The sequence below is a fragment of the Momordica charantia genome (genome assembly GCF_013281855.1).
Source record: "Momordica charantia cultivar OHB3-1 chromosome 8 unlocalized genomic scaffold, Mcharantia_2.0 BLBB01000008.1, whole genome shotgun sequence".
In the NCBI taxonomy this organism is placed as follows: Eukaryota; Viridiplantae; Streptophyta; class Magnoliopsida; order Cucurbitales; family Cucurbitaceae; genus Momordica; species Momordica charantia.
Genome location: NW_028275166.1, coordinates 6,660,363 through 6,677,861, shown reverse-complemented (window position 1 = coordinate 6,677,861; position 17,499 = coordinate 6,660,363). Strand labels below are relative to the sequence as shown.

The 17,499-nt window shown below is 27.2% G+C and overlaps 1 protein-coding gene and 1 long non-coding RNA gene across 2 annotated transcripts; one reads left to right on the top strand and one right to left on the bottom strand.

Moving 5' to 3' along the window:
* Positions 1-11,627: 11,627 nt before the first annotated feature.
* On the bottom strand, positions 11,628-14,613 carry LOC111020329 (uncharacterized). The gene is made up of 3 exons (XM_022296975.2): positions 14,453-14,613; positions 13,245-13,472; positions 11,628-11,959 (listed from the first exon to the last, which is right to left on the bottom strand). Exons 1-3 carry the CDS (start codon positions 14,504-14,506, stop codon positions 11,777-11,779), a joined length of 465 nt encoding a protein of 154 aa, XP_022152667.1. The 5' UTR covers positions 14,507-14,613; the 3' UTR covers positions 11,628-11,776.
* Positions 14,614-16,655: 2,042 nt separating this feature from the next.
* LOC148209442 (uncharacterized) lies at positions 16,656-17,186 on the top strand. The gene is made up of 2 exons (XR_015792697.1): positions 16,656-16,794; positions 16,985-17,186. It is a non-coding gene; the product is annotated as an uncharacterized LOC148209442 (long non-coding RNA).
* Positions 17,187-17,499: the final 313 nt, after the last annotated feature.

Below are 17,499 nucleotides of genomic sequence, written 5' to 3'. Positions count from 1 at the left end.
TCATTATTAAAAGAAAAAGTTATAAAATACTTTAATACTCTATTTTTGAAATCATATTTAGTTTTTTAAATTTTAATTTATAACAAGTTAGTATCTATATATTTTTGTTTATAATATTTTAATCTTTTAAGTACTAATGTATACAATTTAGTTTTTGTATTTTAAAGTTTGTAATCATTTAATCTCAATTGTTAAAAATATTGTTAAAATTTTAAAAAGTTTCTTTATAGGAAAATCAATTAACTTACCTTGTTCGTAAATCACAAAGACTAAATTATTTTTTTCAGACAACATAAACTAAATTGTTATCTAATAAAAATCAATTCTTAATTTTAATAAAAAAAATTTATGCTAGAGACTAAATGGTAATATAATTTAAAATTTGCACTATATAGACTAAATTTTACCTGCTAAACGTTTGCCAACCTACATCAAATAAAGTACAAATATCAAAATGTTTTTTAACCCAAAATAGTCACATCTCATGTCATCGTCATCATTTGAATTTTTACTCACTTAGTGTTTTAGTTATTTTCAAAATTACTAATTTAAATTGTAATATTGGTTATTCTATATATATATATATATACAAGTAATAAAATATTTTTAAAAAAAGTAAGATTAAGTAATTTACATTTTTCTTTTTACGAGTAAATAATTTACTTATTACAATGAAGTTGGTCCTATCGCTACCATTTTTTTTTTCACATGTATGTATGATTTATTAATAGTATAAAAATATAAATTGATTTTAACTTATCAAAAAAAAGTGTGTGTATATATATATATATATATATATATAAAACCAATTAGATTCGAAGTTAAATTTTATCATTTTTAATGGGACTTTTGTATAGATTTGTAATACCATAATACTATGGCAACTAGAAAGCACCATATATTTATTAAATATATAATTCTTACATCCCATCTGATTATAAATGAGTTTTGTAATCTCTTATGTTAGAGAAATGTACTAAAAATAAAAAAAGTTCCACTATAAATTTGGCAATCAACTATTAAAATTGTTTCTATTTAGTCTTTTTAATTTTTTAAAAAGTTTATAATAGTATTTTAATCTTCATAAAAAAAAATATGTGTGTGTACATCCACCTCCACAATCACAACCAGTGAAATTAGGTGTCCTGAAAAAAAAAGAAAAAAAAAAGAAATTAGGTAAGCATCCATTCACCCAAAACCAAAACCACTCATCTATTTTTATTTTGATTCATGTATAATGATCTTCAATGCTATTGATTCCAAAGGTAAGATATGTATTGATGCATGATTTAGATATTGGTTCAGATATTTAATGCATGCTCGAACCAATATCTGGACATATAGTAAATTTACATATCGGTATGATGCTAAATTCAATATATTTTAATGTCTAAATCAGATCAAGAATTCAATTGAGGATTGTCAAAAGAAAGATCGTGGAAGACGTCTCGCACCCCAAACCTTATTTCCTATTTATAGAGGGAGTCTCCTCGAATTAGTTCATGTAGATAGACTCTAGCTAATTGGGTTTGCTTTGATCGAGTTAGGTCGGATGGTCTGAGTAGGATCTAGCCCGAGTGACTTGATCTACATCGCTTTAGGCGAACCTAACATGATGTAAAAATAAACATGAAAATGAACTTAAAATGGTATTTGGCTCACAAATTCGATTTTTAAAATTTAGTTTACATTATGTAGGTTGAGTACTTATGTTCCCAGTTATAGGTTTGTTAATTACATAAATCCGTACTCGCTTGAATATAGTTTGACGGTTAAAACATCAATTAAATTTGTTGAGTACATTTGATAAAAGAAAAAGAAAACTGAACTTTCTCTAGGTTGAAGGATAAAATATTCAACTTCACAATTGTAATGTTATATTAAAAGTAAAATAAATAAAATGACATTAATCCAATTACATAATTATAGTATTCTATTGTACCTGAAAGATAAAATATATTTAAACATCTAACCTCGGAGAAATAAATAAATGTATTTACAAACTAAAACCTAAAAATTAAATATTTTTAACAAACTACATACTTTTAACAGTTGAGTGACGCTCAGGTTTGCGGTACCTCTTCAACTAAGATATTAACAAACTAAAACCTAAAAATTAAATACGGTTGTACAAGTCCACATTTTTATAATTTTTATTTAAATAAAAATATTATGGAACCTCATTCCATTATCTATCTATAAAATATGGATCAGACATCTTTTAATTGATATATGTACTTTTTATCCAAACAAATATTTATTGTCAATAATGGAATCTTTTCAAAAACCAATCTATCAAATGAACCAAATCTTTTGTGGAATTTTTTTTGTAAAAATATTTTTAATGTGTAACTTTTTTTAATTATAATTTGGCCTTTATCCCAAATTGGTTAAGCATATAAATTTGCTCTTAATGCATAATTTCCATTAGAATTAAAGCATAAGATATGGATGGTTGTGTTTGAATTGGTGTCTTTTCCATTATTGTATAATATTTTTGCTGTCCTTTGCAAAAAATAAAAAATATAAATAGAACTATTTTTTTGGCTTGATGATGCCCTGTGGAGTCAGATTTCCAATAAAAATAGCTTTAATCTATTCCCTTATTTATTTATTTATTTCTCTTTTTTTCCATCATAATAAAAATACCCATTGATGCTTTTTTTTTGGCATATTAAATATGGAATAAGGACAAATAACTGAGGTATGGTTCAAGGTATGAAGGAAAAATACTTTTATATACAAACCACTTGCATGTTTAATTATATAAACTTTTTAAATTAGATTGAGATGATAAATTATTTTATTGTTTTCATGTAAAAATCATGATCAATAAGTTATCTTCACTCATTTATTTTTTTTCCATAAATATTGACATTGTTTTGATCCATGGAGCGATAGTAATTTTTTTAAAATTTAACCAGACTTAAAATTGGTTGTACTAAAAAAACTTAAAATTTAAGTGGTAAAAAATATTAATCTATAAATATTGTTTGGAAAAAAAATTAAGAAATGCTACCTGGGTCTCGGATGATCTGTGTAGGTCGGTGATCCAAACTTAACTATGGCAGCAAGAGAGGTCTCGCAGCTCGGTAAGCCCTAGCTCCGAGCGCATAATAAAGAGTGAATCAATAATCATCAGGATCACGCCTTGATCCCAGCGGTGATTCTTGCAACGAGAATCACCATCTGGATTCCTATAAATACATCCTTATTCCACTCATGTATGTACGCAATTATGTTTGAAACCAACTTGAATATTCAATAACTGACTTGAACGTCGTCGTCTTTTCTTTGCTTACAAGTTTCCTTGTTAAGTTCGATTCGTTCAACTAAGTTCACATGGATTCTACTTGTCGAAACAAACGCTTATTCTATTATAAGTATGACTTCATGAACTTAATAAATATATATATCTTTATTTTCAAAATAAATATATATATTTTATCTTCAAAATGATAATGTGATATTATCCTAATTTTTAAGTCATTCTAATTATATATAACAGATTCTTATAGCAGAAAAATTAAAAAATCAATTGCACATAACAATAAAACATGTCAATAATTATTTATGTAAACAAACACAAATAATTTGTACAAAAAAATTTTGTTTGAATCGTCAAACTTTCACATGTATTTTATGTTAGTTCTTATACTTTTAAATTATAAATAAATAAACTCATATGTAGCATTACATAAATACTTTATGTTTAAGTCACAGGTTTAGTATGACCAAAATTTAAAACAAATGGCGTAAGATTTATATTAAATTTAAAATAAAAAATTAACTAGGGCCCAGACAAATTTTATGAAAGCTTAGAGAACAATACAAAACATAATGTAATCAATAAATTTAAAGCCTCTAAGTTTCATGTTTATTCTATTTTAGCCCCCTCAAACTTTGCTGCTTTTTTTTAATATTAAATTTTGTATAAAAATTATTTTCATATTTAACATATTCTTTTTATAGATAAATCATTTAACTGAAACTTGATAGGATCATGTCCAATCAATACACACATTTACCCATTGAGTTTTAAAGCCACGTATCGTAAGTTATGTATCGAGTTTTCAAGTGAATGAATTCTTGTCACGTCTAGAGACTAAAATTAAATCTTAAACATGGTATAAAAAATGAAAGTTACACCAAAGTAGGCTTTCAATAAGTTAAAATCAATTTAATATGAAAAAAAAATTTGTGAAATGGCGGGGTCCATTTAGTATGTCCTTGTTTCTTGTTTTTTATTTCTAATTATTTTATAGTATAAACATTCTGTAATTGGTTCTGTTACCAACATTTCTAAAATGGCGTAGAAATTTTGAAAACAACAAAGTCAAGTTTCTTATTTCTTATTTAGGTCTCTTGTGCATTATTTTATCATTTTTACTGGTAAAATATGTAATAAATATATAAAAGTAAATCTAATATGCAAATTTTGATTTTCAATTTTTATTAAAAATATTTTCTTTCTCTTTTTAATTAGAAATTTTAGAGATAAAAACATGACCACCAAACATATTTCTACTTTTTTCATTAAAAATTAACAAATAATAAGAAATCACTATCGAACGCAATTTTATTTTATTTATTGAAAATGATGAAATAAAAATAAGAAACGAGAAATGAAAATATTATCAATAATGTGTTCGATGACTTTTTGAATAAGAATTTGATGCCCAATCCCAATAAGATTGTATACTATACCAATAGGGTATAGGCTTTTAAGACAATAAAAGGAGAGGAAAAAAAGGAAAAGAGGGGACAAAAAAGCAAATCAATCAATGTTACCAAAATAAAAATAAAAGAGAGTTGTACTCAAAAAAAAAAATAAATGAGAGAGAGAGAAAGATGGAACACATTAAAGTATTATTTTACTGAATTTGGTCCATTAATTGAATTGCACTCAAAATGCCACATTGCCCAAAATGGGCTTGAATTAGTACAATATTAATTTGAGGTCCACAATACCAATATTTTTCAAATCCAAATTAAATAAATAAATTCAAATATATTTTTAAATTGATGTAAATGAGGTGGGGTTATCTCTTCAATTTCACTTGCTCAAAAATGGTAACATGATACTCCTCGTACAGCAAGTGGGTTTTCGTCTATGGTAAATGATTTGTTGTTTTTTATTTTGTTACATGTGAAATTTAATGGTGGAAATTGTGAGTAAATTTTTTTGTCACACTTTTTTTTTGTTACTATTTTGTTTTTCTTTATACCTTTTGAAGTTTATTTGTAAATTATAGTAGTTGACTCAAGAGTGAGTTTGATATGACTGGTTAAAATTTTAGTCAATTAAAAATATTTTTAAAAAATTTTACGATGTTTGATTACATAGTAAAAAATAGTTTTGAAAAATTCTAGAAACACTTTTGTCATGGTTGTCCAGCTAAAAACACTTTTTTTTTATAACCATTATCTTGATTGAGAGTATTTTTCATAAGAAAAAGATCGTGTTTGGAAGTAATATTAAAGTAATTTCTAAAAACTTTAAAAGCACTTTGGAGTACTTTTTTTATAAAAAGCACTTGAAGAGCACTTTTGAAAGCGTAAAACTCAAACAACGAAATGGTTATCAAACCAGTTTGATGTTAAAAATGATTATATTTGAACTTTAAAGAAATCCAAATTTGTTCATTTAGAGGGCCCTAACTAGCTATAATAATTCCATGAAATGAGAATAAATAATGTGTGCCAAGTCATTCATAAAATTTGCTCCCTTTGTGGAAAGCTATCCAAGGATGTGGACTTTACATAGCCTTTTTGTTATTGTTATTATTATTTGCATGAAAACCTAAGTTCTATGTATGATTGTATTTGTTTGATATAATTTTGGCTGAAATGAGCTTGTGTTTTGCCAATATACATAACTAACATGTTAAAAAGGTAAATTCAAATGAGATTTTGGAGGAATGAATTCAAATTTTATCATAGTCAGACTACTTATTTCGTGAGTTAAATGCGGTAGGAAATTACAAGCAATTGTTTTCATGAGTAGTTGTCAAAATCAAAATGATTTTTTTTTTACAGATCAAAATAGATATTTTAGACGTTGAGTATTTTTGTGTTTTCTCTCGCAAATAAGTTTGAATAATTACGTAGAAGAATCTCTTACTTTATTTTTATAAATAAACCATTATTTCCAATATGAATAAAGCTTAATTGATTAAAGCATAATTTTTTTGTCAAAAGGTTGTGAATTTGAATCTCTATTTTCACATGGCATCGTAAAAAAAATTAATTTTAACGCGGTCAATTGTATGTAGGTCCATCATTTTTTATACTAGTGAATTTTTTTTTACGCCATTAAAGGTCAAATTTGTTGTAGTGTCACCTAATTATTTATTTTTGGAATTAGCCTGAAATTTTAAATTCTATCGCATCAACATTTCGTTCAAAATATTAATGAATATTAGCTAAAAAAGTATTTTTTTTAAACGTTTATGAAAAGTTAAAGATAGTATTGAAACTTTAACATGTCGTTTAAATGGACAAAGATTATGAGTATTTTTTTATAATTTAGTCCAAATAAAATAAAAAAAACCGACCACAAATGAATTAAAATTAGATTGAAATTATCAAAATAGACCAAATCGCGAATTGACTAACTCTTTCTTTGTAGTTCGAAGTTATTCAAACCCATCTAAACCATGTGAAAACTAGATTGGTTCATTTTTCTCCCCCCCCTTTTTTTTTTCATTTTTGCGATTTTTTAGTTTCAATATGAACCACGTGCACAGAAAAAATTGTTATGTCGACCACCATCAGTTAGATAAATTTAAAAAGCACCAAAACTTCTATTTTATATTTTTCTTTTATTTAGTTCAATAATTACCACTAAACACTTAAAAGATAAAGATAGTATTGAGTATATTTATCTAGTTAAGCTATTTTCAAATTAACGATAATATTTTTGTAACATTCTTTTGAAAATATATTCATTTAAAATAAGAGATCTGTTGCCAATATAAACTTAATTAAAGAATAATTAATACTCGTTTATATTTAGGCTCCGTTTTCTTACCCGTAATCAATAAATCGTAATGAAAATTTTGATTTCCTTTGTAGGTGTTTACCAAATTGTAGGAATGTAATCAAATGGTGGGACCTCAAACTTTGTAATCTCATTACTAAAAAGGGGTGTAATCTCACCTTCATCAATCTCATTCCTATTTATTATTCCGTGGACCCCTCATATATATTATAATTAATATATCTCTTTTACCCTTTCTCTCTCATCTTACATAATTTTTTATTAGTTTTTTTTATACTTTTATAATTTCTTTTCTATTTATATTCCAATTTTTATCCGTTGATGTGATTTTATTATATAATATAATAAATTAATATTAATTAATATCAATAAAATTTTTAAATAAATATTATTACTTTTAAATATTAGAATAATAAAATTTAATAATATGTTATGGTAAAGTTTGATTGTTCTAATAAAAAAATATTTTATTAATATGTAATTTTATTTTAATTACTCATTATGTATTAATATTAAATAAATTGTTATAATAAAAAATATTATTTGTAATTAGTTATAAAGGAGAAAGGGGTATATTAGTAATTGTTATATATTTGATTTTGATTCCGATTTCAGACAGTTTTTGTAAACAGTATCAAAAAAATTCTAATTACGATTCTATAAAATTTCTAGTAATCAACATCGATGGAATAACATTACAATTTCGATCGATTTCCATTACGATTGCGAATATGTAAACGTGACCTTAAAAGATGATTAATTGGAATTGAAATAGATATTTTAATTTGGGAGTCTCATTTAATGAACATAAAGAAATGAATGGCCCACCATCTCGTAAAGAGGAGCCCGCAGTAAGGGGTAAGTCTGGTCAATCATTGTCCCATCAGGACAATGATTGTCCAGTAAATGGGCCCCATCCCTCCAACCGTAGGGATGAACCCGTTTCACATGAACATGTCTCCTTTTAGAGACCAATTTTTTAGGACAGCCTAAAAAAATAAGGATAAGCCCTCCAATTTCTAAATTTAAGATTTGCTTTGCTTTGTCCATAAGGGCGCCAAGGTCTTTTTCAAAAACATTGCCCTTGAAAGAGGGAAATAGTGCCAGTAGACATTATTGGTAGTAAGATGAGTAGTCCATGTAGATTATAGATCTTTTTTAGGTTCGCTATATTTTTATTGTAGGATATTTAATAGTGGAGGTTTGGATTAGGTGTGTTCATTGGTCTAACCGATACTGAAATCAACATTGGAATCGATGTGCTTTCCTTCGTACTTTTCTTAACCAATCAACCAGTTGGTCAATTTCTGTTGAAACCAGTATATTTTTCTTTTTTACTTGTTTTTGAAATAGAAAGAGATAGAGCGATTATATCGATGCGTGAGAGAAAGTTCAGAGAGAGAGAGAGAGAGAGAGAGAGAGAGAGAGAGAGAGAGAGAGAGAGAGAGAGAGAGAGAGAGGATGTATAGAGAGAACTCATAGAGGTGAGAGAGCTCAAAGAGGTAAGAGAGGCGGGAGTTTGGAGATCTGAGATACTTGAGAGAAGCAAGATCTAAGGTAGACATCGTCGAGAGAGCTGAGGAGAGAGACGAGAGACTAAGAGCGAGAGATGGAGACACGGGTGGCCAAAATAAAGGAATAAAATAACAATTAAACCCCAAAAACTAAAAATTAAAATGCATCTAGTCTATAGTCATATGCAATGCATTGCATATATTTTTTCTATAGTAATTTTAGTCATTTGGTCGATTTTCATTAGCTCTAGACAGATAAACCGACCACCCACTGTTGAGAGTCTAAAACCAATAGATCGACTTCAGTTTGGTCGGCTCAATTTTTTCGACAATCTTTGTGCACCTGATAACTTCCAAACCTTTTAATTATAATATATACTTTAACCAGTTAAATTATGTTCAAATTGACAAATAGTCGTTTTTTTTAAAAATTACTTTAGTTAAATAAAAGTGCCACAATGGGCAGGTAAAATTACAAATCTCTTCAATGGATGCATTAAGGAGCTAGGTTGGGAAACTCAGCGTCCATTTGGTAACGTTTCCGTTTCTTGTTTCTCGTTTCCAATTTTCTTAAAGAAATATAAGTATTTTACAACTAACTTTGTTTCTTGTTTCTCAGTTTTTTAAAACATTCTCACAATTGTATAGAAATTTTGGGAACAATCAAAATAAATTTCTCTTTTTTGGTTCCCATTTCCAATTTACTTTAAAACATAAATAAAAACATCGTTTTATCATATTTGAATTCTTGGAGGTTGAAACCATGCAAAACATTTTTTTTCGTTAAAAATAAAAAAACAGAAACAAAAAACAAGAAATAGAAACGTTACCAAACGAACCTTGAAAAACCCATAAAAAGTTTGGCACAGATATATAATAGTTGCAGATGAAGCAAGACCATGAGAAAGTGTTAAAGTTTCTTCTCATATGCCCATAAGCAGAGAAATTTTTAGAGAGCTTGCGAATATATCCTCAACCTAGACGTCGTAATTGTGGATAATTTTGACACGCTGAAACTAGGGTTGATTGCTTGTAGAGAGAATCAGGTTTGTTGCAATCACAAACACGCGTTTGAAATTTAGACGTGTTAGTCTTATTCCCTCAAGGAATACCTCCATTTGCCTATCATAGGGGCAAATAATTACGTTGTCCGTATTTGTTAACATTGAATTATTGTTGTATTGACGTATTTAGATATATATTGTTGTATTGACGTATTTAGATATATATGTCAGTCAAACATTACATTGACCCGTGAAACTCAATTCATCTATTAATAAAATCTATTTCTTTTTGGTAGCTTGTCAAAATAATTTATGACGTATCAACTTTTTTTTTTGTTTTTTTTTTAATGTTGACGAGAGAACTTAATCAAAAACTGAAATAACCGAATTAATGAAAAACAAAGTTAAATTTCAGATTTTTTATATTTCTGAATAAGTATTTTGTCGTTGATTTAGGATAAAATAAACATATAAATATTATTTTCAAATCTTTCCCTTTAATTTTAGAATCTAAATATATATAATCTAAACTTAATTATCTCAACTGTAATTAGCCACCGAGAGATCATTTGTAAAATTTAATTACGATGCCAAATAGACCAACTATTTTTTATAGAAAAATTACTTTATATAATTGATTTAACTTATACTTCCATAAATTTTAAACTTCAAAAAGAGAATTTTGGGAGAAAATTAAATAAATTTGATTTTGTGAATGATCTCATTTAGTTTACTCAACGATGTTTACACCATTTTTAATGAGACATTTGAGTTATGTCACGTCTTACTCACGTCTTTTACCTTTTTTCATGTGATGTCACGTCCTACTCACATCTTGTACCTTTTTTTTTTCATTTCTACATGACATTTTAAATTCAAATTCAAGTAATTTAAGTGACATTTATAATATACTTTGTATTTAGTAAAACATAGTTGTTAGATTAGAGTTTAAATAATTTAAATGTTTTAAATTTTACTTCGTCATTCAGTTTTGAAGATTATTTCATTCATAAAATGAAACCCAAACTTCCAGATTTCTTAATTTGAATCTCTGATTTGAATCCTATTAAATTTCCTTCTAAATATGTGCTCAAGTATTCTCCTATTTCATGTCCTTTTTGTTGCAATTAATGAAGAAACATTGAATATGATAAAAAAATCTACCACTTTTGTTACCTATCCTAAATGCCATTTTCCTTTTATTGGACAACAAAATACTTTGTATGACATTCATATAATCTACCTTTTTGCATGTATTTCAAAGTCTTCCAATATGAAAATGAAACATATTCTTTAAACTAAGATTTAAATGATTTAGGTTTCATCTTCATCTGATTATTTCATTCATTCGGGACCTAATTCTCAATACTCATTTCAAATTTTAAATTTGTTCAATATTAATTCCTAATTTTAATCTCTATTTTTCAAAATGTTTTATTCTAATATTCAAAATAAAATCTAAAAAATACCAGGGTTAAGTTATTCTTGATTTTTTCAGAATGCTATCCCGACTTTTAATCTATCCTTCTATTTTAATTTTAAAAAATAATCATTTCAGTTCATACTTCTATTTCAATCTAAAAAAATTCAAAGCACATAGGGTTAAAACCGAATATTATGTATTTTCTAAGCAAATTTTTGGTGGAATTGGAAAAGTAAACTAAGACCACAGCATATAGATTTGAAACCAAATTTTAATTAAGTGGAAAAATAATCAAACTAAAGTAGAACCACTAAGTTAAAAAGGAGTAACAAAATCATCACTTTTTAATAACCAAAATGAACCACATTTTAAAAGTAACCAAAATAGAATTTTTTTTAATCAACCAAAATAGAAATACCAATACCGAGACTAAAATAATATCTTAACTTAAAATAAAATATTAATCAACCAAAATAGAAATACTGAGACTAAAATAATATCTTAACTTAAAATAAAATAACTTCTTATAAAGATGGAAATTCGAAGGAAAAAATAAATGACCCAAGGAAAATATAACACAATTCTTTTTGCTCGTTAAATCCCAAAATTTAAACGAAAACAACTCTTTAGAAAAAAGAAAATTCAACAAAATTAGCCAACCATTCTACAAAGAAAATCCAAAATTGTTTTGCTTCAAATTTTTCTATACGTTGAGAGACAAAAACTAAAAAACAACATATATATATATATATATATATATATATACAATTAGAAATAAAAACGAACAAGTTAGTTAAGAAACGAAATTTGAACTTCGAACTTTCAAGAACTTTCAAGACGTTAACTGATCACGTGTTCCTTGTCCCGACGTTAACTGATCACGTATTCCTTGTCCCGTCATACACCGTTGAACAAGCTGCTTAAAACTCTTCTTAGGTTTCTTCTTCTTATTCTTCTCGGAAACCATCAACGTCTCTCTCTCCCTCTCTATCTCTCCCTCTAGTTGCAAACAAAGCTGTTCAACATTCATACAAGGAAAATGACGGATATAGTTATCAAAATCACTTCTCTCCTGATCCCTACTTATATAAATGAAATAAATTATGAATAATTCTCAAATGTGCGCTAAAATTCTCGATTGAATTTAGGTTTTATTTTTTTTAATTTCTATATTTTAGAATAACCATTATTTAATCTATCATAAACTTTAATATATAAAAATATAACAATTTATAAAAATATAACAATTTAATTTTTCCTTTTTGAAAGATCAATTCGATTTTTATTCAACTTTTATTAAAGTCACAATTTAATCCCAATACTTTTTAATAGATTAATAACAATTTAGTCAATCTTAACATATAAGAATTTAACCACCATAATTTAAATTTTATAATAATTTAATTAAAACAAATAAATGAATTGATAGAAGACTAATTATTATATAATAAAACACTATAATTTTTTTTATAATAGAAACTAAATTTTACTAAATTTATTTTATTTTACTAAATTATTATACTTCCACGACTTCCACGATAGTATACATACTGTCGTATATATTATGATATGATAGTAATAATAAATCTTAATTAATTAATATATATATATTATATTATTTAAAAAAGTTATCCATTGTTTTATTATAGATAATTTTTTTTATAATAGAAACTAAATACCATAGTATATATTATGATATGATAGTAATAATAAATCTTAATTAATTAATATATATATATATATATATTATTTAAAAAATTATCCATTGTTTTATTATAGATAATTTTTTTATAATAGAAACTAAATACCATAGTATATATACTGTCATATATATTATGATATGATAGTAATAATAAATCTTAATTAATTAATATATATATTATATTATTTAAAAAATTACATGTTACATTACTATATAACTTATAATAATTCTTTAATTAAAAAAAAAAGGAAACGCACCTATTACAGAAAAGTGTATATCTATACAAGTTTATATATTTTAAATATAATTCTACATTTTTAAAATTTCATTTATTTTGTTTTTTTTAATTTCTACTATCAATCACAAAATTCGAAAACCAAATGCAAAAATAAATCTTCTAAACAAATATTAAAAAACATTAAATTCAATAACTCCGAAAACATTTTGGTTCAATAACTGTGAAAACAAGAAACCAAATACCAATTAGATACCATTTTTGAAACCCAAGGAAAAGCTACATATTATTTTATTTGAATTCGAATATTGATAAATCTTTATTAAATAAGTTTAGAATCAAATGATATATTATTATTTTTACCTTGAGGACTCGATCCTCTATGTTATCCATTCTCTGGACGAGGCTTCCTTTGACTTCGGTGATTTTGATGACGTTGCTGATCGGACGGCAGTGCTTCTCCAGGCTCTTGGGCGACAGATCAACGGACGAGGTGTGGTAATCGCTCGTAAGGGTCCCACTTGATGGAGTGGACCCACACGAGCTTTTCGGAGACTTTCCGCACCCTCTAATTTCCTCCAACCGCCTCAACTATTATTATAAATAATATCTCAATTATTTATTATTTAACCAAAAAAAAAATCATTATAACATATAGCCTTAAAATTCATCAAATTAATTAATTAAGACATATATCCAATTAATTAAAACGTCTGTAGCACAAAATTAACCGTGGTTAAGACACTTTTACTACCCTCTAAAAAATCGAAGGTTATATTATTTTAATTATACTTAAATTATACCATTAACAAAAATTAAAAGTGTCGTCCTTACCTCCTAAAAATTAAAAATTTAAATACTTGCTCCTATAGCTTTTATTGAATAAGAAAAATTATAATAACCTTATTTCCGATTTTATGTTCTTGAAAACTAAACTTCTAAGTTTCTAACCACTACTTCTACTGCATATTATTTGTTTTGCTATTTTAATTTTTGAAACTTATTTCAAGATCTAAACTAAAAAAGAAAAAGCAGTTCGCAAATATATATATATATAATTTGACTTTGAACTCAAATATAAAGCATAATTTTCAAAAACTAAAAATAAAAAAATAAAAAACTGGACGATAAACGACCTATGATGGCTTCAAGTCATATAATAATATAAAAATTACAAAATTAGTGGCGATGATCGTCAATGGAAACCCAAGTCCCAATTTCATTTCTTCTACATAACTTTCGCAATAAATTTTCAAATAATACAAAAAGAAAAAAAAAACCACAATAATTCATTAGTTTGGAAGAAGAACAAAAAAATAAATAAATAAATAGGAAGAAAACATCAACGTCAAAATTACAAAGCAACAACAAAAAAAAAACGAGACAGCCCATGCACCAAAAGCCACAATTCAATCCTAAGTCCCACCAACCCTTCTAATTTTCCCAGTCATTTTCCCGGGAAACAAACACCCTTAAATATCACTTCCCCCCTTACTAGACAACAAAATACTCCAAAAAAGTAAAATTAACAAATAAAAAAAAATTCCATTTTCCACCCGAAAAAAACTCACAATATTATCCAACCGGTCCAGCCGCGAGAGAATCGGTTCCTCAGCGACAGCCATAATTTTTATTTTCTTTTTCTTTCCCGAGAAACAAACAGAAAATCGAGAAATTCCTTCAAAAAGGAAATGAATAAAAGCAATCCGGTGGTTGAATTCGTATCATTCCTTTTAAATACAAAAGGCTAAACGGGGGGATACGTAGAGCAACACGTGTCGGAAACCTACGGGAGATGTCGGCTGTCAAATGGAGCGACGTGTCGAACTCAGTTGAGGGAAATAGGGATTGGGTGCGGACACGCGTTCGTTTGGAAACATGCAGAGAATGAGGGACGGCCACGTGGGAGGTCACGTGGGTGCGTAAAATTTAATGTCACGGATAGGTGATGTATAGCGTGACGACCGACGGGAAGGGAACATTGTCCTCTCCTCTCACAGACACAGTACAAGATAATACGAAAGGAAGATGACGATTTTAAGGAGGGGAGGGATTGGCTGCGGGCGGGCTTAGAGTATTCGAGAATGTGAATCAAACTCTGCCGGTTATTTTGTACGCTCGAGATTTGATCAGATGTGTGTCAGAGATTTATATTTGACTTTTGAGGGATTGGTGGGTGCCCTTCCTATCTCTTCTGTTTGTTTTTACATTAAATTACAAATCCGTCCCATATCTCGCTAAATATTTAATTCTTTAATTTGGAAAAAAAAAATTACATTCCTAGATTTTAAATCTTTATTTATTTGTTATAATTCAATAATTTGAAAATGAGGTATGAAAAATGAATTAGAACGTACTATTAATGTGATATCTAGGATTGAGTATTTGTCGGTCGGGGTCAACTATCGAAAACTGACACCATCAATTTTCAAATTTGGAAATCGACGATTTACCTATAGAGAAGCAAGATTGATGAACAGTCTTAAACTTTTAAATTTTCTATTTCTATTGATTAATTGGAAGTCTAAAACTTGACCTTGTAACTACTCTCTTATAAATTGTAGAATCTAATCTCTATGGTTTAAAATTTAATGCTAAAAAAGGGTGACCGATTTTTTGTTTGAAAATTTAGGAAGAAAAAAAATGCATTTAAAAATTGAGATGTAATTTAAAAAGTTTACCTGGTACAAGCTCAATATTCAAATTTACAACCGAAGTGTCAATGTAATTTTAAAAGTTTATAATAAATCTTCGAAATTATGAACCCATTAGATATCTACCATTAATTCTGTCCATTAAACCTTTACGCCACCAAATATTTAAACCTATCTAAGATAAAATATTTGCATAATATAAGTAATTCAATAAGCATCCTACTTGGCAATAAAGTAATGAAGTTAATCTAGAGACCTATTTGATAAAGTAAAAGACTTAGGGTCTGTCTGGTTGAAAACTCGGATTTTGTTTTATTTTTTGTTTCTAGATTCAGCGATTCAACAAATATGCGTTTGTCAGTATTTTAGAGATTCGTTTTTGAAAAATGTTTTGGATTTTGTGATCCAAACAGTAGAAATTTTGAAAACGTCTTTTTTATGTTTTCAGTATTTTCAGATTTAGAATTTGAAATTTTTAAGATGCAAATTTACATTAAAAAAAGATAAAAACTTTGATAAAATATATTACTTCATATTATAAATTTATTTTATGTTTGTTAAAATTAAAACATGTAAAATATAATGTATTCTAAATTATATAACCTTATAAAATAATAATTATACAAAATTCATAAAAAATATCAATAAATTAATTAATATAAATTTAGATTAAACTAAAATTTAGTTTGTGACTATCTCTTGTTTACAAATATATTACTAAACACACGAATAATTTTTTAAATTGAGATTCAATTACCAAATCTGTTACCAAACATATATCTAAAAATACTAAAAACAAAGAATACAATTCTGATTTTCGTTCAATCTCTTATTTTCAAATTTCTGTGTTCTGATTACTCACCAAACGCACCCTTAACAATATATTAGAAATTTATCAACTTATTAAAGTACGCATAAATTTAAAAGTTCAATAGCAGAGAGATCAACCGTACCTATAAAAGGGATTTTGTCAATGGGCTGAAACGGTTTTCTTAATGGGCCATAAGCCCACTAAAATGGCGGGATGGACAGGCCCATTCTCCGTCCCCAAATGGAGCCCTAAAATAGCCGAGGCACGAGGTACCAGTAGCGGCTTTTATCCTTTCCAACTCCGCCGATTCCGACCATACCCAGAGGCATCTCCGATGGAGTCCCGGTGACGAAAAGTTTAGTAATCTGAAAAAATTTGGAGGATGGAGCTTGGTGCTCCCGATGCTTATGGCAGAGGTCGAGGAACCAGGTCTTCCATGCAAATCCAGGTAGATTCTAGGCATTCTGAGGGATTTCTCTTTCGTTCCCATTTCCAATTCCTTATTGTTTTCTGTTACATCTCTTTCGAAATCGTCTGTGTTCTTTCCTTTTTCGTTTCGCCTAACCTGAATTAGGGAGGAAGCCAAATTGAATTTGAAATTTGATTTCCGTCGACGGGGATTATTCTTTGCTTTCCAGCGATCGTTCGTCGGTTGTGAATCGGAGCTTTCATAAATCTCGACTCTCTCACAGGGATTTGTCTCCTTGGGGATCAAACGACTTGTCGCCCTAGCGTTTAGGGTTTGAAGGGGTAGTTTCTGAAAAATATTGCAACTTTAGGATGATTTTACAACCAGCATTTTTTTTTTGTATAATTATAATTTTATTGATAAGTTTTTCACTTCTTTCTCTTACAAATACATTTAATTTTTTAAAAATAAAAACAAGTTTTTGAATTTATCTTTTTATTTTTTAAATTTAGCATAGGTTTTTAAATTGTTATCAAAATTATATAACAAAACAATCATAATATTTCTAAGTTTAATTTTTTAAAACTTAAAATAAGAAACGAAATAATTATCCCACTAATAATTTTCAATGAAAATGGACCCAAGAATAATTTTGCAAAATTTATAAATTTCAATAATAAAAAAAGTCAGTGTCTTTTTCTAATATTTTTTGAGTGCACATGAAAATAATATTTTCCCTTTGCC

Excerpts from the sequence above, each read along its gene's own strand:
- LOC111020329 (XM_022296975.2), bottom strand. The coding sequence starts at position 14,506 with ATGGCTGTCGCTGAGGAACCGATTCTCTCGCGGCTGGACCGGTTGGAT. Across the intron at positions 13,473-14,452 it reads TGGACCGGTTGGATAATATT|TTGAGGCGGTTGGAGGAAAT; the intron begins GTGAGTTTTTTT and ends TTATAATAATAG. Across the intron at positions 11,960-13,244 it reads TAGAGGATCGAGTCCTCAAG|CTTTGTTTGCAACTAGAGGG; the intron begins GTAAAAATAATA and ends AATGTTGAACAG.